The sequence below is a fragment of the Prionailurus bengalensis genome, chromosome X, assembly GCF_016509475.1.
Source record: "Prionailurus bengalensis isolate Pbe53 chromosome X, Fcat_Pben_1.1_paternal_pri, whole genome shotgun sequence".
Taxonomy (NCBI): Eukaryota; Metazoa; Chordata; class Mammalia; order Carnivora; family Felidae; genus Prionailurus; species Prionailurus bengalensis.
Window position 1 is genome coordinate 14,176,738 of NC_057361.1, and position 24,043 is coordinate 14,200,780.

General features: G+C 43.5%; 2 protein-coding genes and 1 long non-coding RNA gene across 7 annotated transcripts in view; 2 read left to right on the forward strand and 1 right to left on the reverse strand.

Annotated features, from left to right (window-relative positions):
- Positions 1 to 5,311, forward strand: part of NHS (NHS actin remodeling regulator) — a 339,891-nt gene extending 334,580 nt beyond the window's left edge. For all 3 annotated transcript variants that reach the window (XM_043570100.1, XM_043570099.1, XM_043570101.1), the window contains one exon: positions 1,215 to 5,311. In XM_043570100.1, coding sequence (XP_043426035.1) covers positions 1,215 to 1,815 — 601 coding nt within the window. In that variant the 3' untranslated portion in view covers positions 1,816 to 5,311. The remainder of the gene's footprint in view (positions 1 to 1,214) is intronic.
- Positions 1 to 6,840, reverse strand: part of LOC122477232 — a 50,320-nt gene extending 43,480 nt beyond the window's left edge. The window contains exons 1-2 of the long non-coding RNA XR_006295657.1: positions 6,575 to 6,840; positions 2,963 to 3,016 (exon numbers count right to left, since the gene is read on the reverse strand). This is a non-coding gene — a long non-coding RNA (uncharacterized LOC122477232). The remainder of the gene's footprint in view (positions 1 to 2,962; positions 3,017 to 6,574) is intronic.
- A 50-nt stretch (positions 6,841 to 6,890) lies between these two features.
- Positions 6,891 to 22,846, forward strand: SCML1 (Scm polycomb group protein like 1). Of its 3 annotated transcripts, none has more exons than XM_043570102.1 (8): positions 7,079 to 7,217; positions 12,864 to 13,012; positions 14,215 to 14,295; positions 15,017 to 15,094; positions 18,129 to 18,233; positions 18,894 to 19,434; positions 19,584 to 19,732; positions 21,185 to 22,846. In XM_043570102.1, the coding sequence occupies exons 2-8, from the start codon at positions 12,983 to 12,985 to the stop codon at positions 21,317 to 21,319; spliced, it is 1,119 nt and encodes a 372-aa protein (XP_043426037.1). In that variant the 5' UTR covers positions 7,079 to 7,217; positions 12,864 to 12,982; the 3' UTR covers positions 21,320 to 22,846. The 3 variants fall into 3 exon arrangements, with proteins under 3 accessions (XP_043426039.1, XP_043426037.1, XP_043426038.1); XM_043570103.1 differs by having other exon boundaries at positions 7,089 to 7,217; positions 15,020 to 15,094; XM_043570104.1 differs by lacking the exon at positions 14,215 to 14,295 and having other exon boundaries at positions 6,891 to 7,217.
- The last annotated feature ends 1,197 nt before the right edge of the window (positions 22,847 to 24,043 follow it).

The following is a 24,043-nucleotide window of genomic DNA, read 5'->3' on the forward strand; positions in this document are numbered from 1 at the left end:
CGTTGAAAAAAAAAAATTTTAAAACCTCTCTACCTATTCCCTACTGTTGGTGGAGATACCTATAGCTCGCATGTTCAGTTTTTGACGCTAAGATAACATTTTAGCGTCTAGAATACGGTACATGCTACAAACAAGTGTTAGTTTGAAACCCCTCCCCTGTTGGCAGTGCTGGACACTGGCATGTGCAACATAACAACCAGGAAGGTTTGGGCGAACCAAAATGAAGCTGGTCTCCAACTGTAAAGTTGACATTTTCTCTATCCTATGGATTTTTAGGCTGGCGAAAGAGCATGTTGCCACTATCTATCAGTGAACTGAATCGTGCTGAAGATTCGCTAAATCTACACTATTATCAAGAGAAATAATATGATGATGGATGCCTAGGTTTGGTAGACTTTCTGAGCTTGGTAATCTTAAGATTTGCATTTGTGTAGGGTTTAATTATTTATGTACAGCACAGTGAGAGGAATAACCTCGTTTTTGTGAGAGTTTGTAGAGCTCCAGAGGTGGTCTAGGTTTTCAGCTGTGCACAGAAAGTTGGCTTACTGACTTATACAGTACTGATGTTACCAAGCAGCTATGGAAAATTGTATTTACAGCCCAAACCGGATTGATTTATTTTAAAAGTCACGTAAGAAATTTCTTTGTACAGAAAATGTAAAAAGGAGACAGAATGGTGTGATTCATCTCCTCCACCCCACTCACACCCATCACCCAAGCCTACCAACCATCAACCTCTAGCTAATCCTGTCCCATCCACACCTCCACCCGCTTTGCTCTCCTGGTATTTCCCTGGAAACCAACCCCAGACCTCTGATCATTTTATCTGTGGTGAAGAGATTTAACAAGAGAAAGCCAGAGTCCTTCACTGCCTACCCTCTAACCGGAAGTCAGGCAGCAGTATTTTCTCACACTCGTGCAAAGCATCCCAATAGGTCCTCCTCTACATCCCCTAGTCTCCACAGTAGTCATTATGTGAAATGGTCATTTCTAGAACCAGTTCACGTCCACTGGCTATCGGAAAGTCTCCCTCAGGCTGTGAGTGCTATCGGGGCAAGGACCACATCTCCGTCCTCATGTCCACTCCCCTAACGCTTGCTACCCGGTCAGCTTGGGTGCACCGAGGCGCTCTTCAAGGAGGGGCACGAATATGCCTTAATGATTTTAGCTTCGTACAAAGCCACACGGACTGAGATTTTTCCTTTTCTTGAAAGGTCCAAGAGGAAAGTCCTTGGAAGAAAAGATTCTGGGGATATGTCTGCCCGAAGCAAATCGAGAGCTGCTCTTGGCAGCGGCAGCGCCGGATCTGTCACTTCGCCCAACAGCAGCGTGACCACGCCAAACAGCCAGAGGTCTCCCGGCCTCATCTACCGAAACGCCAAAAAGTCCAACACATCGAACGAAGAGTTTAAGCTGCTGCTGCTCAAGAAAGGAAGCCGCTCGGATTCCAGTTACCGCATGTCTGCTACTGAGATCCTGAAGAGCCCCATCCTGCCCAAACCCCCGGGGGAGCTCCCGGCGGAGTCCCTGCAGAGCGCCCATGAGGCCCATCAGGGGGCCCCTGGAGCCGAGGTGTTGTCCCCGCTGTCTCCATGCTCCCCAAGAGTGAACGCAGAAGGCTTCTCCTCCAAGAACTTTGCCACCTCAGCATCCGCAAGGGTCGGGCGCTCCCGAGCGCCCCCCGCGGCCAGCAGCAGCCGCTACAGCGTCCGCTGCAGGCTCTACAACGCGCCCATGCAGGCCATCTCCGAGGGGGAGACAGAAAATTCTGACGGGAGTCCCCACGACGACCGGTCCTCCCAGAGCTCCACCTAGGTGGCCCGGGCCAGGCTGGCTGGCAGAGGCCAGAGCCCTTGGTCCTAAGAGGACGCAGGACCGGTGCGGAGGACTGGGGGGCGGGAGGGGGGATGGGTGTCGGCACACCACGGGGCACCATCGGGCACCATTGCTGCTTCCCAACGAATTCCTAAACATTCGCTGGGGAAATGGAAGCTGGTTTGGTCTTTCTTGATTATTTTCCATGTTTTTAAGTAGCTGCACCGTCTTTCATATTTTTCTTTAGTATAGTTTGATTTACCCAATCTCATTCCTTTTATAATACAGAATTTGAAGATGTCTGCTTTTCATGAAACCTAGAAAAAGTTTTCCCAGAGCTGCCTATTCAAAAAACAAAGCCCTCACTGTCATAATTCTTAAGAAGATGAAATTACTCTGGAGGTTTGGTATTTTTTTACATTAAAATGAACTACAGCAAAATTTAGAAGAAAGAACTACACACATGTAAATACCATATTTTTGATAAAAATGTGTAAATAGATTTATCAATGACGAGTGGACATGTGGCCAATTATCTACTACACACCAACTGTTTAAAAAACACAAGAAATAAACTGTAATAATTGTATTCTGTGAATACCATTTTCATATCAAATACCATATTTAAATGTCCACCAATATGATTTTCTGAGTGATAAACCTCAGTTATGAATTTTAAACTGGCGAAATAAAGGAAATCTTGAGGTCATATACTGAAACGTGATTAATTTAAATTAATGAATTCAGACCTAACCATTTTTGTGACAAATTGCAGCACCAAACAAGCAAATAGTAACACATGGCTATGATTTACCATGTGGTAATTTGGACAGAATGGAAAGCATGCTTTTGATTTTTTTTTTTTTAATCAATGAGAAGAATCATTCTCAACACAAAGCCCCGAAGAACAGCATCTGACAGTGTCTTTTAGACTTTTAGTTTTTCAATGGATTGCTTTCAGGAGAATGAATAGGGAAAACAATACTTAATTTTAGGTTATGTTTTATATTAGGCTACTGGGGGCATAAACAGTCATAATCTAATGACTATAAACTCCTTAAACAGTGTAGCAATTAGCTCCAGGTTCTTTAACTAACAAAAATAAAACATAAGCATGCCACAGAGCTATTGACTTATCAGTAAGTACCTGCAATGAGTTTTCAGTGAAGCTTTCTCTCTGTGCTGATGAGATTCACGCTACCTAAAAAGTAACAGAAATGACACTGTGAACAATATAGTTGGGAAATAGGTATGTGTATATGCATTATTTATATTCGCTGTTAAACTGGGAATGGGGAACAGCTCTGGTTCACAACACTACATACAAATGAGTTTTTGTCTGATTTTACTGTATCTGCTTGATGGCGAAAGGGGAGGGGTGGTGGGTGGGAAAGGAAATGTCAGGGCGAGTGCTCTGATAAAATGAAGGCAGGGAAACAAGCTGAATTACTTGAAATTACTTGAATTTTCTTGTCTTAAAGCTGAAAAAAAAGTAGTTACAAGTTGAAATCTGCAAATGGTTCTTACACCTCTGATTTTAACATGAAATGATACTAATGTTTGAAATGCTTTGTCAGAAATATAAGCAGTTATGTACTTAGAATATGTTTTGATTGGGACAAGGTAGAATGTAGAGAGAACTAAGAAGGGATATGGCCTATAAATGAATAGAATGTAATTAGAATGATAGGACAGACCAGAGTTATGAAGAAATTGATAAGCAGCTGGCTTTAAGTTTATGCAAGTGGTATTTGGGAAAGTAGGATGTGTGACAGGGGGTTTGTGGCTTTGGTTTAATTCATACAATATGAAGGAGAAAGCCTGGTCTAAGAAGATGCTGTCTTTCGATAGAAACACTTTCTAAGATGTTACAGATTGAAAATTAGAGAATCTGATTGCTGTTGGCTTTTTGTTTGTTTGTAAAGAAAAAAATGTCTGGCTTCTTCTACTATTTGTTTTCACTATCAAATAATATTTCTTAATTTCTTGTCATCCTTGTGTGTAAAATGGGCGCTGGGGGGTGGCGGGGTAGAGGAGGGAGAACGTATGTGTGTGTGGGTGTGGGTGTTTGTGCTGGGATAGATAAGCTACCTGGTAAAGGGTACATTTGAACATTTACAAAGTGTTATACTTTTTACTAAAAGAAAAATGTTTGGGGGTTTGAAAAAGTGGACCATCACTTGTCATTGGAACCCGTTAATCAAGAAAACCAGCATGGTTTGACACCACATGGGAACATGAATAACTTTTTCTCATGCTTTGAAAAGTACACTTGGCAAAATTTTAAAAAATAATGTTTTTAGACAAATGCGATAAGAAACCGTCATTTCCAGTCACAGTAGGTGATCTTTTGTAATTTTCATAAAAGCAGTTCGTTTGCAGTATGGCTTTTGTGTAGTCAGGGGTTTTTTAAGCGTAAAGAAAGGTATGTGGGCTTTAAAAGTGATTCTAAATCTTGGATAGGAAACACATGAATTGGCTTTAATAAATGTCACCTTTTTATTATTGACATCAATTTAAGTAATGGTACCATATATTTTTTAAAATACATACTGACTTGAATTGTGAGGCAATAAGATTCCTTCTATATGTAATGATCACAGAACTAACCCTTATAATATAGTTTTACTTATTTTGTTTACTCTAAAAATCTATAGCAGAGTTTCTCTATTTTATATTTCATAGATTAAAAAAAAACCCAAATAATGATGGATTTTAAATTCACTGTGGAAAGAGTATTGAGCAACAAACTGAGTTTAAAAAAAATAGTAAGAAATTCCTTAGTAATCTGGAATATTCTACATGGCTTTATTACATAGCATATAAAACCAAGAATTAGAGGGCTGTCTTCAACATCACTGCCGTTTTGAAGCAGGGTACACACATTAGGTATCGTGAAAAACATCAATCCAAACTTTTCTTCTGTTGTTTGCACTGATGCTAATTTTTTGTTCTTTTATGTTTATGCAACATGTCTATGTTGTGTGGGGGAAATTTTTTTTCTTTTTTTTTTTTGGCTAAGTAGAGGACATGGACTAGTTGTTGCAAACAAAACACACGGTTTGCTCTTGCCAAAGGTCAGTGAGTGAGTCGATTTGCTGCAGTGACGGCCGACTTAGAGAACTAGATGACGACAAAGATTTAAAACTATAAAGAAGGTTACAGTGTAACTATTTTGGTACTAGAACCAGTTCATGCTGGCCAAAAAGACAATGGTTTATGGACTTGCATCCATTTTGTATTTTTGTAATATTTGTAAATATGAACTTTTTAAATTGTTGCAGAAATGGTTTCTTTTGTAAGATGTTTTCAACGTTTACATTCAATTCAAGCCTTTGTATATTTTAGAGCTGTGCAACACTTTAAGTCTTGTATTTATTTTTAGTAAAAATGGTGACAGTTTCATTGTGAACCCCTCTCAAAAAAATGTACCAGAAAAGTTTGATTACCTAGAAAGTGTGTATAGAAACTGCAAATAAACGTGACTGCAATTAAACAACCGGTTTCCCTTGGATTATGTAATTGTATTCTTGGAGTTTCACAAACTCCAAGTGTTTTATTCAAACTGGACATAAAGGAAGGGAACTGCTATAGCAAAAGTAGGAGCAAAATAGTAATAATAATAATAAATACTGTATAATGGGCTCTAATCATGTTTTGGTCTTTTAGATTTTTAAATTTTATTTTCTATTTAAGTTTATTTGAGAGTGAGCGAGCAGGGGAGGGGCAGAGAGAATCCCTAGCAGGCTCCACGCGGTCAGCAGAGAGCCCAATGAGTGGGCTCGATCTCACGGTTGGTGAGATCATGACCTGAGTTGAGATCAAGAGTCCAATGCTTAACAAACTGAGCCACCCAGCTGCCCCTAGATTTTTTAAATCTCTACACTTGGGGCTGCTAGGCTCCAACTCACAAGCCCGAGATCAATAGTCTCACACTCTACTGGCTGAGCCAGCCAGACATCCCTCTAATCTCGTTTTGTATTTGAAAGAATACAATTCTAATATATACTATACTTGTAGCTCCTCTGTGAGCCAAGAAAAGATTTATGGCTTACTTTAAAATACTCACCTGCTTTGCTTCTGACAGTTACTCAGACTGTGCTTTTTTTTTTTTTTTTTTTAAGGTTTATCTTGAGAGAGAGCAAGAGAGCGAGCAGGGGAGGGGAAGGGCAAGGAGAGAATCTGTGCTAACAGCACAGAGCCCGAACTAAGGAACTATGAGACTATTTCTGCTATGAGAGCAGAAATCAAGAGTCAGACCCTTAACCAACTGAGCCACCCAGGTGCCTCAGACTGTGCCTCCTTCTGAAGATGGGCAGCCTCAATCTACATATAATATGCCACTAAATAATGTCACGTATCCTTTATTACATAGCAAGTTTATGTGCCAGATAGTGTTCTAAGTGCTTTGCTTACTCAAACTCATATACTCCCCACACTGTGCCCATTTTACAGATGCGAAAGCGCAAGCACAGGGCCATTACTTAACTCGCCCCAAGCCTTGAAGCAACTAAGTGTTGGGGCTGGGATTCAACCCCAGTAAATCCGGCTCCAGGGTCTGTATCACCTATCCACGAGGTAACAACTTTCTAAAATAACTTTTCCCCTGTTTGTACCAAACCTCCAAAACTAAGACCCCGCCCCCGTCCACCTTCGAATTTCAACAATGACTAGCACACCTAGGATAGAGTCAACGTCTGTGGCGGGGGTAGGAGGGACAGAATTACATTTAAAAAAACAAAATTTTCAAATAACCAACCAATGGCAGTAGGGAGGCCAGGCGCCTAGCGGCTTCACCCCGCCGAGCCCTCTCCACGAAGCTTCTCCAGCGCTGGAAGAAAGCGCGCAAGCGCGCCGGCGCCCCTGCGCAGCCGCAGGAACACCTCTCAGCGTTGGAGGCTCGCGCCTGTGGTTTAGGGCGGGGTCGCAATCCCAGCAGCTTTAGCGGGCAAATGAATTCGAACACTCAGATACAGGCGCTGGGAGGCGGGCACTGCCGGTAGCGCAAGGGTAACCAAAGCCCCTCCCCTCGGCTGTCTCCCTAGCAACGTCCCGTTCCCCACCCATTGCGCAGGTGCCCGAGGAATTGGTTAACCACCGCACGCGTGGAGACTTGCGTGCCGGGTGCAGCTGCGTGCCGGGCGCACCTGCGTGCCGGGCGCACCTGCGTGCCGGGCGCACCTGCGTGCCGGGCGCACCTGGCGCGCGCGTATTTCCGGAGCTTCCGGGGGGCTCGCGCTGGACACGTCACGTGTTCGGGCCCGACTTCCGGTGAAAGGACCGTTGGTCGGTTTCCAGGCGTCTTAACGGTTTTGGCCGTGGACGTCCCGGAAGGCTGGATACCACAGCTAGCGTCGCGAGCCCTCCGGAGTCCGGTGCGGCAGGTCCTGATGCCAGAGAAGGTCTGTCTAGCGGCACTTTGTCTCCCCTTGAGCTTTTTTGCCTCGGGTGTGCTCGAGAAGCCCTGGAGAGGAAATTTGCCTTAAAGACTGAGGAACTTCGGGGCGGAGCGGGGGTTGCGGGGCGGAGCGGGGGGCGGAGCGGGCAGGACCGAATTGGCCCTGAGGCCCGGAAAGGCCTGTGTAGCGGCACTTTGTCTCCCCTTGAGCTTTTTTTGCCTCGGGTGTGCTCGAGAAGCCCTGGAGAGGAAATTTGCCTTAAACGCTGAGGAACTTCGGGGCGGAGCGGGGGGACGGGGCGAGCAGGACCGAATTGGCCCTGAGGCCCGAAAAGGCCTTTCTAGCGGCACTTAGTCTCCCCTTGAACTTTGTTACCTCAGGTTGTGGGCGAAAAGCCGTTGAGAGGCCGTTTGGGCTAAAGGCTGGGGAACTGCGGGGCGGGGGCCGGATTGGCCCTAAGCGGAGAAAAAGGACTTAACTTTTCTCTCAAATTTCGGCAGCCCTGCACAGGGGTGGTTCGGCGTGTTTTCCGCCGGCTGTCCCGGGAAGCCAGCGCCTGTGAGCTTTTGAGCTTTGACCGTTTTTCTAGGACTTTATGCTGACTTTGGGGGACGAGTAGATCCTCTTTTGTTCTTTCTGTTCCTTAGCGGAGGCGGGTGGGCTAAGGAAGTATCAAGACACTCAGACATTGGGGCGCCTGGGTGGCGCAGTCGGTTAAGCGTCCGACTTCGGCTCAGGTCACGATCTCGCGGTCCGTGAGTTCGAGCCCCACGTCAGGCTCTGGGCTGATGGCTCAAAGCCTGGAGCCTGCTTCCGATTCTGTGTCTCCCTCTCTCTCTGCCCCTCCCCCGTTCATGCTCAGTCTCTCTCTGTCTCAAAAATAAATAAACGTCAATTAAAAAAAAATAAAAAATAAACAAAAAATAAAAAGACTCTCAGATATTATATAGAATTTTGAGTTTAAAGAACTGATGGACCAGGGACGCCTGGGTAGCTCAGTCGGTTAAGCGTCCGACTGCCGCTCAGGTCGTGATCTCGCGGTTTGTGAGGTGCAGCCCCGACTTGGGCTCTGTGCTGACAGCTCGGACCCGGAGCCTGCTTTGGATTTTGTATCTCTCTCTCACTCCCACTCCCTCTCCCACTCTCTCTCCCTCTCTTCCTTTCCCCCCTCTCCCTCCCATGCTCACACTCTGTCTCTCTCTCAAAAATAAACAGTCATTAAAAAATGTTTTTAAATAAAATAACTAAATAATTAATGGACTAGCTCGATTCATTATAATATTTTTTTGAGATTGAAACTGAGGGCGCCTGGGTGGGTCAGTTGGTTAAGCCTCAGACTTCGGCTCAAGTCATGATCTCACAGTTCATGAGTTCCAGCCCTGATTAAGGCTCTGTGCTGACAGCTCAGAGCCTGGAGCCTGCTTGGGATTCTGTGTCTCCCTCTCTCGCTCTGCTCCTCCCCTGTCTCTCTCTCTCTCTCTCTCAAACATTAAAAAAAAAAAAAAAAAGAATTAACGGATTAGCTTGATTCATCAGGGAAATACAGATCAAAACCACACTGAGATACCACCTCACACCTGTCAGAATGGCTAAAATTAACAACTCAGGAGACAACAGATGCTGGTGAGGAGGTGGAGAAACGGGGACCCTCTTGCACTGTTGGTGGGAATGCAAACTGGTGCAGCCGCTCTGGAAAACAGTGTGGAGGTTCCTCAAAAAAAATTAAAAATGGACCTACCCTATGACCCAGCAATAGCACTGCTAGGAATTTACCCAAGGGATACAGGAGTGCTGATGCATAGGGGCACTTGTACCCCAATGTTTATAACAGCACTCTCAACAATAGCCAAATTATGGAAAGAGCCTAAATGCCCATCAATTGATGGATCGATAAAGAAGATGTGGTTTATATATACAATGGAGTACTACTTGGCAATCAGAATGAAATCTTGCCATTTGCAATAATGTGGATGGAACTGGAAGGTATTATGCTAAGTGTAATAAGTCAGTCAGAGAAAGACAGATACCATATGTTTTCACTCATGTGTGGAACTTGAGAAACTTAACAGAAGATCGTGGGGGAGGGGAAGGGGAAAAAATTAGTTACAGAGGGAGGCAGACCATAAGAGACTCTGGAATACAGACAACAAACAGGGTTGATGGGAAGGGCGGGGGAGAGGAGAAAATGGGTGATGGGCATTGAGGAGGGCACTTGTTGGGGTGAGCACTGGCTGTTGTATGTAAGTGATGATGAACCACGGCAATCTACCCCCAAAACCAAGAGCACACGGTATACACTGTATGTTAGCCAACTTAACAAATTATATTTAAAAAAATTATAAAGAAGGAATTAATGGACTAGCTTGACTTGTTAAAACATTTTTTGAGATTGAAACACTGATTTTGAGGGCGCCTAAGTGGCTAGGTCAGTTGAGCATCCAACTTGGGCTCAGATCATGATCTCACAGTTCATGAGTTCCAGCCCCACCTTGGGCTCTTTGCTGACAGCTTGGAGCCTGGAGCCTGCTTCAGGTTCTGTGTCTCCCTCTCTCTCTCTGTCCCTCCCCTGCTCACACTCTGTCTCTCAAAAATAAAAATAAATATTAAAAAGAAAGAAATGTTGATTTTGAGACTTTGGTGGTAATCGTGTTTGATTAATGACAGTGCAGCCTTACTGGCTTAATGTAAACACATAAAGGAGGCAAAAGAAAATAAAGAGTTAGGTTGAGAACGATCCGTTTGATAATTTGATGAGAGATCTATTCCTTCTGTGGTGCCTGGGTGGCTCAGTCGGTTAAGTATCGGATTTCAGCTCAGGTTGTGATCTGGGCTCATGAGTTCGAGCCCAGTGCCAGGCTCTGTGCTGCCAGCTCAGAGCCTGGAATCTGCTTTAGATTCTGTGTCTCCTTCTCTCTGCCCTTCCCCCAATTATGCTATGTGTGTCTCACCCTCTCTCAAAAATAAACAGACATTAAAAAATTTTTAAAAGAGATCAATTCCTTCCCTCCTCTACCTGGCTCTCACCAAATCCGGACTGCTCTAGGGTTTTTAAACTAGTTTAATGTTTACACATCGTGATTTTACAAGCGGCTTTTCTGTAAGGCGTTTTATAAAAAGCAGGGCATGGACCCAATTCGGTGGTGCATGATGGGATACAGTTTTGTATTCCCTTCCATCTGGCATTCTCTTCCATCTGGCAACTTTGTGGTCTCTAAAGTTTGATATGGACAGTAGAAGGGCTACTTTTGAGAGTCTGGACAGGAGTTTTAGAAAATGATCAGTATTGACAGTTTTGTGTTTTTTTTTTAATGTAAATCTGGCTTGTTTTGCTGTGTCGCTTTAAAAAAAATTTTTTTTTTTACGTTTATTTATTTTTGAGAGACAGAGTGAGACAGAGCATCAGCGGGGGAGGAGCAGAGAGAGAAAGAGACACAGAACCCGAAGCAGGCTGCAGGCTCTGAGCAAGCTGCCAGCACAGAGCCTGACCTGGGGCTCCAACCCACGAACCGTGAAATCATGACCTGAGCTGAAGTTGGACGCTCAACCGACTGTGCCATGCAGGCGCCCCAACTGTATCACATTTTTTTCTAGTGGTTTTGGGGTGAAATGCTGTTTTCACCCTTCACACTTTAGATAAATTGATGGCAAGTGAATGCTCTCCACCTTGAAGGAGAATCTTCAAATTGCTTTTGAAAAATGCCTTTGAAATGTCTTTAATGTCTAAAAAACGTATTATAAAAAAACAGATGGCTTCTTGTTCGTATGTTATTAAGAGTTTAGGTTTTCTATCAGAAAATACAAGTGAGCTTTATTTTAAGTAAACTCATTTTGCAGGACTTTGAATTTAGTGAACTGTATTAATTTGCAACTGCTTCAAGGTTGGACTCTAAGAAAGTGTTGCAGAAACTTTATGTGATGTGAAGAAGTGAAAAGGAACTAAAATTTATGCTGTGCCTGCTGCGAACCAGACATGATGCCCAGTGCCTAACTTTCATTTGGTCTTACACAGCTCTGTAAAGTAGATATTATTCCAGCTTTAGGAGTTAAGAAATCGAGGCACAGAGAGGTTAAATACCTGCTTGAAGCAAAATAGCAAATTTTGCAATTTGGATTTGGATTCAAGTATTTTTTTAATGTTTGTTTATTTTGAGAGCAACCCAGCCAGCGTGCAGGGGGAGGGGCAGAGAGAGAGGGAGAGAGAATCCTAAACAGGCTTCATGCTGTCAGTGCAGAGTCAGACACGGGGCTCAATCCCACACCATGAGATTATGACCGGAGTCGAAATCAAGAGCTGGATGCTTAACCCACTTGGCCACCCAGGCGCCCCTGGATCCTATTTTTAAAAGCCCAGTTGTTTGTATTATGTCCTAGTATTTAAAATTTGTCTACAAGAAATTGTTGCTACATCTTCAGCATACAGGTGCAATGTGAATGAAAATTACATGTTGGGACCCCGAATATTTGTTGCCCATGTGCTCCATGACTAATGGTTCTGTTGGGAGGATGTTATGCATACCCAAATAATGAAATAATAATAGCTAACAGTGGGTGCCTTTGCCATGACAGCTGTGGTTTTAAGCACTTGTCATGTTTCAATTAATCTCCATATCTGTATGAGGTCTGTACTATTATCCTCATGTTACAGAGAAGCACAGAGAAGTTACACAGCTAGTCAGTGGAGGAACTGGGACCTAAACCTAGGTATTCAGGCCCCAAGCCTAAGGTCTTAATGCTATTTGATGTTTCCCTTTGTGTAACAATTACCTTAAAACCATTAAAGTGGGAGTGTTCTGGTACTTTGGGGAAGGCAGTGTTAACTTCCAGATGGGATGACTTAGCACCTTTGCTTTGTGGAGATGGAACTTGAGTGGAGCTTTGAAGGAATAGGTTCCCCTAGGTGGAGAAACGGCAGGGTGTTGTGGGTAGAGGTCATGACAGGAATGAGAGGTTCAAACAGTGCAAGATCGATGTTGATGTGTAAATGTGCCACACACATAGAAATGTCTGGAGTCCAGTGATGGACTCCATGCGTGTTGCTCCCATGTCTAACTACAGCCAAGTTTCAGCTACAGTGTAAGTAATCTGGTAGGGAATTGTCTGGTTTTAAGAGTCTAACTGCGGTGGCAAACAAACAGGAAGTCATTTATCTTTATTTTAAAAAATTTTTTAACATTTACTTATGAGAGAGAGACAGAGCGCAAGCAGGGTAGGGGGGAGGGCGAGGGAGACACAGAATCCCGAAGCAGGCTCCAGGCTCTGAGCTGGCAGCACAGGGCCCGACGATGCGGGGTTCGAACCCACAAACCGCGAGATCATGACCTTAACTGACTGAGCCACCCAGGTGCTTTTAAAAAGCAGCTGGGAATTATGTTCTCTTGTTCATTTGTTTCTAGCTTTTACTCTGTAGGCTTTAAGTTGTGAAGCATTCGCTTCACAGTTTTGAATTTGTGTTTGATCTTGATTCTTACTCCTCGGTGTGGCAATAGAGCCCTTCGATTTTAAAGGTTTATTCGAGATCACTCATGGAAGAGTTATGTCACTCTCTAAAATTCAGCCAGGACTCTCAGTTAGAGTTGGCATCGGGAGAACAGATCCGTATTAAGTTTGTGAAAAGTCTGTGAAGTAACTTTGTTATGTGTTGCTTTTCAGGAGTAGGTGGTTTGCCAGACTCAGGTGACCAGGCAGTTTCACACATAAACCCTCCAGCAAATTTAGAAATAACTAGGCCCAACGCAGAGGAAGTGGAGTGCTGCTGTTGCACAAAAAAGATGTCGAGCGGCTCCAGTGAAGTGGATGTGGTTTGTATTTCAAATTGAAGATCTGTCTTTGTTCTTTTCATTCTGCTCTATTTCTTCGCTAAATTGAATTGAAGTTCATTCAGTGAAATGGCAGTAATCACAAGTTCATGAGTTTTGACAGTGATATATAAACCTGCTATAAACATTCGTGTGCAAGGCTTTTGTGAACAGATCCTAGCATTTCTCTTGGGTTAATACTCAGGAGTTGAATTGCTAGCTCATATGGTTAATGTAACTTCATGAAAATCTGCCCCATAGTCTTTCAAAATGGTTGTGTTATTGTATAATTGTGTCACATTGTGCTATGTTTCTTGATTCCTGACGGTAACAATATAAATTATTAAACTATATGTAATTTGGTTTCCCAGAAAAAGCATTTCTTTACTTAAATAACAATGTGGGTATTAATGCCACCTTAGTGCTATGGGCAATTTTTTTAACTTCTATCAGCCCCAATATTTTTTCATAATAATGGTAGATAAAGTTAACTGCCTATCCAGAATGTTTCTCTGGCATAAATATGTGAAATAAACCACTTTGAAAAGCATAAGGTACCATACAAGGTATATTTTTATAAGAACTCCTCTGTAGCCCATTCCATATTATTTTGGTTATGTTTTTTGAAACAGAGACATACATAGCTTCTACATATCTTTATTTTAACATTATTCTTATAGTTTAATTCATTCTTAGAGTACAGTTATTAAATGAAGTGTAATTGTTATGTATCGTATATTCACTTATTTATATCGTGTCCTATTCCCCCCCTAAAAATGTTTTAAGGTGATTAGAGATTAATTTCTCAAGAAAAATAGGTGCTTAAGTGTTTCCTATTTTGTCCACAGAGTGGCACTGTTAGATTGCTTAAAAATCAAAAGTCATGTAACCTGGTTCTTTGTTCCTGGTTAGAAATACTTGGCTTTTACAGCAGTTCCGGTGCCAGGTTACTAGACTAGTCTTTCTACCTTGAGTTACACAAGAGGTTAAGCTGGAAGGAAAATGACGTCTTAAGTGTAGCTGCGGTAATGAGAAAACAGTTTTGCAAGTCCATCTTTTCATGTAGTCCTAAGATTTACAATAGACAAGGGTCCTTGGATATCACCAATAGGCTTTTGGAGCTTCTTAGAAGTGAAATTGAAGTCCTCGATTTTTCTTTCAGTTCTTTCACCTTTCCTCTTAATTTGTTAATAAATCTTCCTTAGAAAAGAACACGAATACCTGCTTATGATGATGATAACACTGTTCTTTATGCATATGAACCACATACTGCATATGTCCATAATGTAAGTAATGTTAATCGCCATTTGCCAAATATATTAACATGCATCCATTTTATTTATTTATTTATTTTGAAGTATATTTATTTATTTTGAGAGAGACAGAGACAGTGTGAGCAGTGGAGGGGCAGAGAGCAAAAGAGAGAGAGAGAGAGAATCCCAAGCAGGCTTTGCACTGTTAGCACAGAGTCCGATGTGGGGCTTGAACTCAGGAAACCCCGAGATCATGACCTGAGATGAAACGGAGAGTCAGACGCTTAACTAACTGAGTCACCCAGGCACCCCAACACGTGACCATTTTAAAGGAAAAGGTTTAAATTTTTCATATACTGTAGAGTTCCTCTAAACTCACACTCAAAAAATATTGGTCTCTCCTGAATTTGCTTCCTTAGCTAGTGAGGACTTAACCATTTAACTTCCCTTTCCTTATGGTAGGACGTTCAGGGCAGTTTGTACTCATTTTCAGTATAAAACCCTAAACCTAGGTCCTTATGATATAATAAATTCTTTCCTTACTTCCTGTCTTACTTAGTTATATTTCCACTCACATATTAATGTTTTTATTCTATTTTGTCTCTGCTTTAGATTAAGGCTTCTGAAACCTTTTGAAAAGTTAGTGAAAATAAAAACAATTTAAATAAATGTAAAGTGGGTTTTTTTTTCTCCTAGTATTCAGTTTGACTCATATAAAAGTAAAGCATTAACTACTTAACTTTTCAAATATTAGCAGGAAGCTGTTCTATCTGACACATCCTACAACGAAGAGCAACAAAAAACAGTTCAGGACGTCCTTACTCATTGTCAGGTACAAAACTTCTGTCTCTCAAATGTACTTTTCTGAAATACTAAGTTGAAATTCTCTTTATCTCATGTAAAGTATACAATTAATTGTAATTTTGCTTTATCAGATTATTTATGATTATCACTCCATTGTGATGATTTTTAACAATTTCTAGTTAGAAGAGCATCTCCAGGTGAAAATTTTGAAATACCAGTATGTACATTTTATAGCTTTGCTTTTAAAGCCCTTAACTGGAGAAATCGATGTTATGTTACTCAATATTGAATTAATTTCCCCTACAAAATCTTGAAAAGAAATTGTCTGCTATGGATAAAATTTAGTGTGTGCCTAAATGCATTGTTGAGATATCTCAATTGAGAAAGTGTCAGCTCACCATTGTTTTTTAAAAAGTGTATCTTACATAGTTTTGAGGGGATGTTGTAAAAGTGAGCCTGTTGGTAGAGATTGATAGAAGTATGTAAATCAAGGACTTTGTGAGCTGCATCCTCTAGAGGTAATGAAAGGTTATTTTTTAAAAAGTAGTTCTTGACAAACCAAGTGTCTTGGATTAAAACCAGGTAGGGTGCGGAAGAGAGTTTATTACGTGAGTCTTTATCACTGTCGCTGAGAGCAGAAGCTGACTGCCTGCAAGGGGACTGCCTGGAGGGGACGCGGCAGGGCTGGGGGGGGTGGGGAAGGACGTGCAGGGGGCGGGGTGCGGGGTGCAGGAGGGAGGCTCCGCCCCGGAGCAGGAGCAGGGCTGTCCCCCCACTTCCGGAAGCATCCCCGTCCCGTCTCCCCCCCCCCCCCCCCCCCCCCCCCCCCCCCCCCCCCCCGCCCGCCTCTGCCGCGCCTTCTCCCTGAGCCACTGGGAAGACGTGGGCTCGCGCGCCTACGAGGAGAAATGCCCGGGGCCTCGAGTTACGGCCCTGACGCGGGCCCTCGGCGGTCCCCGCGGCTCCCAGCGGGCTCGCTCGCTCCTTTGTTGGACCCCTTCCCTGCCCAGCCCAGGCCGGTTGCCGCAGCACCGCCATCTTTTCCTTTTCCGTCCTTGCTCGGCGTCCCCTTCTGGAAGACCCCAGCCCTCCGCAGCCCGGGAGGCGGAGGGGGCGCCCGCCCGCTGCGCCCTGGCCCTTCCGCAGCTCTCTGGCCAGCTCCCTGCCGGTCCCCACGAGCTCCCAACAGCTCAGCCCCCCGCTTCTTCCTCTTCCTTCACGGAGGCGAGGCAGGGTGTGAGGCAGAAATCCCTCCCGGTCCCAACTGCTCTCCCCAGGGCCCACCGAGTAGCCTGGCATCTGTCCTCGGGGCGGCGTCTCCCCTGTAGGGCGAACAGCCGCACCTGCACGGGGCTCTGCCCCCAGGCCTCTTGCCCTGTGCCGGGACCCCTCCCTTCGTCGGTCACCACCTCCTGTCCCTTCAGCCTCGGTCTGCATCACTCTGCGCACGTCCTCCCGCAGCTCAACAAAACCTCCTCTTTGGGCCCCCCATCCGTCTTTCTGTCCCCCTGTCTCTCTCCTTCCCTGGAAACGCTGCTCTTTGCACGTCGTTTACGCTCACTGTCTAACGTGTGCCTTCCCGTGTTCTGTTTGGGTAGTTTTGAATCTGCCGTTCCTTCTGCCCTCTATGCCCTGCCATGCATCTTTAGCTAGCGAACACCGGCTGGTCTTGGAATTCTCGGCGTAGACCTCTCTGGAAGGCCTGCCACGACTGCCGGCCTGGGTTCGGGCTTGCTCTTGTGTGCGCTTAGCCTCCCGTTCTTACCTGTGCCGTAGCCGTCCGAGTGTAATAATAAATAATACGAATATCAGCGGGTGATTGAGCGCTAGCGGAGCGGTCGGCAGGTGGTATCGTGGTTACGTTCCGTTCGTAGTAACATCATACTCCAGCGCCTCACTTTGTCCTCAGGGGAACTCTGAGAGATGCGCTCATCTCGATTCTGTAGGTGAGGAAACGGAAGCACAGAGAAGTTAAGCCACTTGCCCAAGGTCACACAGCTGATAAGCATCAGAACCCAAGCATGTCCCCCTAGCGCCCGCGCCATTTACCTCAGCGTTACAGACCGGTGGGTCTCGCTGGATCACGCAGCAGAACCACCTGGAGGGCTTGTGGAAACAGATCGCCGCCCCCATCCTCAGGGTTCCCCACTCAGTACGTCTGGGGTGGGACACGGTGCCTTTCCGACAAGCCAGTAGGCGATGTGGATGCTACTGGCCCGAGGCCGCACTTGGAGAACCACTGCTGCGGCTGCCGGTCACTTGATTGAAATCATCCCTCTCCAGCTACAATGGGAGTTTCTTCGGGCAGGATCCGGTGATCTTGTTGTGTTGTGTTGTGTTGTGTTGTGTTTTCTGTCCATATTGCCGGCACCTAGCAAAGCAGTTCTGACAGGTCGTAGGCCCCCAAGAACTGTTTATTTGAATGAATGGAGGAATGAAGGGAAATGGTTCCAGCCTCCGGTTGAAGTGTATTGTTTCCCTGAATGAAGTTTCTGTGTGTTTGAAGAATTCTCAGGTTTTATTAGTCCCGAACCTGGTTGGCCTGTACGGGACATGCACTCAAAGGTTTTGTAAGGGTAACTGTCGATGGCCTGAGTTAAAAATACTTTGAAGCCAGAAGTCACATCTGTTATATCTGGCTCACTGTTCTTTCCGGAGTGGAATGCTCACTGCCTAGGAGTTCGCACCGTCATTCTATGCAGAGAGGCTCTTTGGCCTTTTAGCAGATTTGAAACTTTCTTTCCTAAAATAGCATTCTCCTTGATGTAAACCGACTCCGTCCTAAATGTGGTGGCTTATAAGAATGGTAGTACATTTACTTGCGGGTAGTAAAGCTTCTGAAAACGCCTGTATGGCATGAGTAGTTGAGTAGGAGGCTGGGGCCCCTTATCTCAGCCAGCTCGGCTCTGTGTCACCAAAACCGGGCGTCAAGTGGGAAACGATCTTTCTGATGGCTTCAGAGCTTCCCTTGTTTCTAGTAGTCAAAATTTGGCTTCTTGGTGCTTTTATGTTACTTTTCTTTTGAAATAGAAACTATTAATAGCTTGTATTATATATAATAGGTCATCTATGATGCCATTCAAAACCTGGATAAGAAATTTGATGTCATTCATGGAAAAGTTTCAAAAATCCACCGTTTACGTGTGAAATCAATATGGCAAAATCGCGTGAGTGTTATAAAAATATTTTCTCAAGTGTAATCGACCTCTGTTTTATAATCATGCCAGTCAGTTAGAAATCAGAGAGATTTCTAGCAAGGCTAGATTGATATTAGCAAGGCTAAAGATTGATATTAGCAATTAGCAAGGCTGATTGATATTTGCTGTTGCAGCAGATGGGAGACTAAAACTTTTGGAAAAATGCTAAGGTTTAGGTTTGAGGAAGTGTGTGACAATATGTTTATAAGTATAATGTATAAAATTCAGTTAAAATGTAAAGTTGTGAAACAAAAATCATATAATCAACATGGAGCATTCATCTTTAGTAATAATAAAGCTGTGTTACATAAAAAATACAGTAAAACCTTGGATTGCGAGTAACTTGTTCTGCGAGCGTTCTGCAAGAAGAGCAAACATTTCTGATAAATTTTAACTTGATAAACAAGCGATGTCTTGTAATACGAGTAGTGTGTGATGCCGAATGTCCCACGGTCACAACTGAGCCAATGGTTCTTGAAATTCGCTTTGCTAAACAAGTGCTTTGGATTGCAAGCATGCTTCCAGAACGAATTATGCTTGCAAACCAAGGTTTTACTATATATTTACTACTTCCGTTGTTTCCCTTTTACTCACTGACAGTTGGTTTATGCTGGGTTTGTGTCATTTCAGAAGCCATTTGGATATGCATACAAAAATTACAATTACCTGCTTTCCAGAAAGATCAGGTTTCAGAAAATGAGGAAAAAGGAGACTCCTTCTTCCTTATCTGAACCTAAAAGCTATAGCCCAACTATTCCAGTAGAAAGGCCCAACTATGATTTCCAGAGCAGCTCTCTAGAAACATCTTACCATGCAGAGCCAGAGTCCCCAGAACGGGATCCAGAGTCACTCTACCAGCAGCGGGAATCGCGCATGAGCCAGAGTCCATCGCTTCTCTCCATCTTCACTGCACAGTCATACCAGCCATATTTCACACCCGATCCAGTACAGGAGGGCTCCTCTTGCATACCTTGCTATGATAGCCCAGAGGCCCACAGCACCACCAGTCTCTTCTTACCTATCCGAGCATCCACGGCGATACCTGAAGGCTCGTTGACACAAGCTGATCCCGGTTCACCAGAGAACCCTGACATGATGGCTTTTCCAAGTTCACTGGAAAATGAGAGCCTCGGCCATACTGCCTCATCCCTTTACATCCCAGGCAACTTTGGTGAGTGTGAAAGGACACATATTATGAGTAGCACGATTTAACCTATATTCCTCAACATGCTTGATGCAAGACCATTTCTCCTGACCTAACATCTCTTTCAGGATAATGACCAGGTCAGGTTTGATTTGTCTTTTTCTCTCCCACTGAAGCTACAAGTTCACCTGTTGGAAATAATCCAGGTGTCCTGAGAGACTTCCCTGCAGACCCTTCAACCTGGTCTGTGGATGAAGTGATCCTGTTTCTGAAACAAGCAGACCCTCAGACACTCACCCCTATCGCTGACCTCTTCAGGCAACATGTAATGTATATTTTGATCTGGTTTTCCTGTCATGATGCTTTGCTTTGCTTTGCTTTTTAAAGTAAGCTCTAACCCAACATGGAGCTTGAACTCACGACCCCAAGATCGAGGGTCGCATGCTCTACAGACTGAGGCAGCCAGGTGCCCCTGCCGTAATTCTTTTGAATGACCTCTGTGCAGGCCTTTCTGTTGGATACCAATTAGGACAGATGGTGGGAGAACTCTACCAACCGATTTTCCATGTGTGAGAAAGTTGACTTTGCCCAAAGTTAGATCCGTAAAGGCTGGATTTAAATAGGAAGAATGTGACAGGCTGTCCTCCTTGTTGTGAAGCCCAGTGAATCCAGCAGCTGATTCCATTTGGCTCAGTTCTGTTAACCTTACACGCTTATTGACAATTTGGGATGCTGATACTTTCATGCCCTTTACAAAGCCGCATCCCAGGCTAAATTTTTGGAAGTTCTAGTTGTACTTAGTAGAAAAAATACAGAAGCTGCCTGACAAAGACAGTCTATTAGGGGTTTCAGGTCTTTCCAGACAGTACAGTTTTATTTTTAAACCAGAACTTGTAAAAACCAAATAATATTCTTCAGCAGCATCAGTTGGTCAACTAGTAAAGAATTTGAGGAGGATGCCTTGTGACCATCAAGTCGTATTTTTATAGTGTTTCCTAAAGAGTGAAATTAGTGGCCACATATTTGATGTAATGTGTTCAGTACGGCAAGGAAATCATTAGTTTTTAGCATCTAATTAGCTTTAGACAACTAACTGATTAGCTTTCAACATCAAAACACTCTATAGCACATTTACAGTTTGTATCGATGCTGACATATTCCAGGCTGTTCTAAGAAAGTGAATGGCCATCTGAAATTCATTTCTACCATTTATAGTGTTTTACTCTTTGTCACAGATATGCAATATTTTATTCAACACAGTATTTAAAGTTAGGTAGTAGTTTGCGGGGCACCTGGGTGGCTCAGTTGTTTAAGTGTCCGACTCTTGGTTTCATGAGATCACGGTTTCGTGAGTTCGAGCCCTGTGTCAGCGGTGCTGACAGCATGGAACCTGCTTGGGATTCTCTCTCTCATTCTCTTTCTGCCCCTCCCCTACTCACGTGATCTCTATCAAAACTTTCATTAATTAAGCAAATAAGTAAATAAAAAGAAAGAAAATAAAGTTAGGCAGTTTGCTGCTTAGGACATTTTTAAGATATTAGGTGAACTTTTCTTTTTCTTAAAATTCTAAGTAAATTTACAAATGATCAAAACATGCTTCACTGTACAAATTATATTTGCAATAGTTTTCGTCAGGCCGATGCATACTTTCATAGAGAATACACATCTGGAATGAGCTGCTCTCTAGTTGGTATTGCATGTTCTTATATATAAAGAAATCGCCATTCCGTTAAAAGATGAACAGATGACTAATTATTGTCATTTCCTTCTGTCTCAGGACATTGATGGGAAGGCTCTGCTACTCCTCAAGAGTGACATGATGCTGAAGTACATGGGGCTGAAGCTGGGGACCGCCGTGAAGTTGTGTCACTACATTGATGGGCTTAGAGGAGAAAAACACATTGACAATTGAAAAAATGTTTCTGTACACTTAGCTTGGCCTTCATTTAGGGAGACCAGTGCCATCTTGGGGTAAAACCATTTCCCTGCCCTTTAGAAGTTGTTGTTGTATAGAAGGTTCTTCTACAAACATGTCATATCCAGAATTGCAGGGCTCTGTTACAGTCTAGTCTACTATTTTAGAAGCCATTTAACATGTTAGTATTGGCATATTCACATTGGTTGTTGGTTCTTTACATCTTTTTATTATTTCATTATATAGTTTACAAATGTACTTCATGCAGGAAACAGAAACACCTCTAATTTCTGTTCATCTTTTTCTATAGAACCAAAATAGCTGGATCCCAAAGAGAAAATATCAGGGACTGGCAAATTCTGTAATAAAACCCATGAGCCTTCCTTACAAGAAAACTTAAAAGACGCAAATATAGATATCATCTTTCTACAATATTTTATGTTTGTACTGCAAGGTTCTGTTCATATTCTGTCAGCTTCCCAAAAGGGAAAGCCATATAAATTATTTTCCTTTCTATTATTATTTCTACATATGTTATATTTGTTCCTATTTTTTAAAAAAAGGCAACATTATAAGCTTTCTTGAAATATTCTTAGCAGTTTTTGGGTAAATTATAGAGTAGTCATTTTATACAAGAGATAGTTATTTTAAAACTTCCATATTTTGCATAAATTTGGACATTGCACCAGGCATTCAATGCTCACATATCTCTATAAAGGTGTCTATGTCCAGATTTTTAAAAGATGTATATTTTAGTCTGTGTTTATTCCTCATAAGGATACTGTTTCATATTTATATTTTATTCTATATATGAAGTATACGCACAAGTACATCTTTTCTTTTTGAATTTAAAATAGCACTTTGTACCTCCACATAGGTAAATATTAACAATATTTAGTGAGATGTTTTTATTCTGTTAAAAATACTCACATTATTTGCCATCACTACTGATACCTCTGACCTTACTCTTCAGGGTTTCCTTCCAGGGAAGTTCTCTGTCTTATGCAATGTTTCTAGTTAACTTGCTTTCTGAGCCAATTATCCTACTAAATTTGGGAAGATATGTTACTTCTGATTGGTCATTTTGAACTTTATTTTAAAAATTAGAACTTTCAAGTGAAACATGTTCATTTTTATTGTTTTGTTATTTATTACCTTGTATAACATTTGATGTTATATTTATAAGCTGTGAGAATTGGTGCTAAGTGTATTAGCCATTTGTTATTAAATGCCAATAAAATGTTCACCGGGGGCAAAAATGTACATTTTCCTTTTAGAAAACCAGGTGTGCTTTATAAACACATGCAATTATTTACTGGGCATCTGTGATTTAAAAGGTGCTTTTATTTTTGTTTTTCATTTCTTTTATTTCTTATAAGACCAGATTCTATTTTAAACTTGATTTTCTCTCAAATTGTGTGAAGATGCCAGTGCCCGGTTGAACAGTCCTCAGGTGTTTGTATGAATACTATGTTTTACAATTTTCAGATTTAAAAATTTAATAAAGTTTAAAAAACACAATAATTAATGTCAGAGCCTCAGACTTGAGTTTATTCGCTTTCACGGCGTGACATTAATGCACGTACTTATTAGAGTTGATGAAGAGGCACTCTAGTAAGTTCGTGGGTTTCTGTGTCCAAATACTTGAGTTTTAACACTTGCCCTCTTCTACATTTAAGCGGATCCCTCGCAGGGGGGCCTGATCTCTCGTAGGGCCTTAAACGGGACCCCGGGGGAGCAGTGCGACGTGACCTCGGGGAGCTTCACACATCTGTCCTCAAAACCTGTTGCCCGCCGTGGTATTGCTTGATGATGGGAACGAACGTGCCAGAAAACGCCAGTGCCCCCGCGCATCTCGTCTGCCCTGAGTTCCACGTCTGGCTGGCAATTCTGGCTGCTCCTCTGCCACCGGGAGCCCGAAGCCGTTCTGCCTTTGTGCGTCCAGTTCTCCCAGCTTACGGGTGGCCAAGCCTGAGAGGCTGGGGCCTGGGCTCGAGTCGCCTTCGGCGTCTGACCCCTTGTCCCCCGCCCCTGCACCAGGAGCTACTGCTCCATGCCTTTGAACCCAGAAGCTCCTACCGCTGCAACAGTGGGCCTTGTAGTTCATCGGGGACGACGGGGCCCTCCCTCGCGGAGGCTCCGGGGCTGAGGCGCGAGTGCCCGGAATGGGGGGGGGGGCGGGGGTACCTCTTCGCTGAGAACCTCTCGTTCTGCACTGTGTGCTTTGTAACCTCTTAGTCCAGAGAATATCACGCCACGTGAGGCTCTTGTGAAGCGTCGGGGCTTTCAAAACCGATCTTTCCCCCGGTTTTGCCTCTCGGCGCATCCTTCCGGCAAATTCCGCAAGCTGAGCTCGGCGGCCCTCTGCGCGCGTGGAGCATTTGCTTTCGTCTTTGCACGATTGCTAATCGTTGCAACGTCTTAAGATGTGCATTCCAGAGGAGGACTTGCCACCCTTAAACCCAGGCCCCCTCTGTAGGCATGAAAAAGCCATGCCCTTCTGTAATGTTAGAGATTGGGAACTCAACGTTATAACTAGCTAGGCACGATGTAGTCGGGAGGCAAGATACCGCGTTTTCAAGCTACGTCCGGGATTATATTCCCAGTCGGCCGAGTAACTGAAATAGGTGTGAAATTCTGGGGCTGTTCGCACAGTGAGGTGCTGGGACTGGCTTCTATTTAGAAGTCCTCTGAGGCGGACCCAGGGAGGGAGGGAGGGAG

Bases quoted from the DNA above. Each gene is read 5' to 3' on its own strand.
- SCML1 (XM_043570102.1), top strand. From the start codon at position 12,983: ATGTCGAGCGGCTCCAGTGAAGTGGATGTG. The intron at 15,095-18,128 runs GTACAAAACTTC...TATATATAATAG, and splicing joins ACGTCCTTACTCATTGTCAG to GTCATCTATGATGCCATTCA. The intron at 18,234-18,893 runs GTGAGTGTTATA...GTGTCATTTCAG, and splicing joins AATCAATATGGCAAAATCGC to AAGCCATTTGGATATGCATA.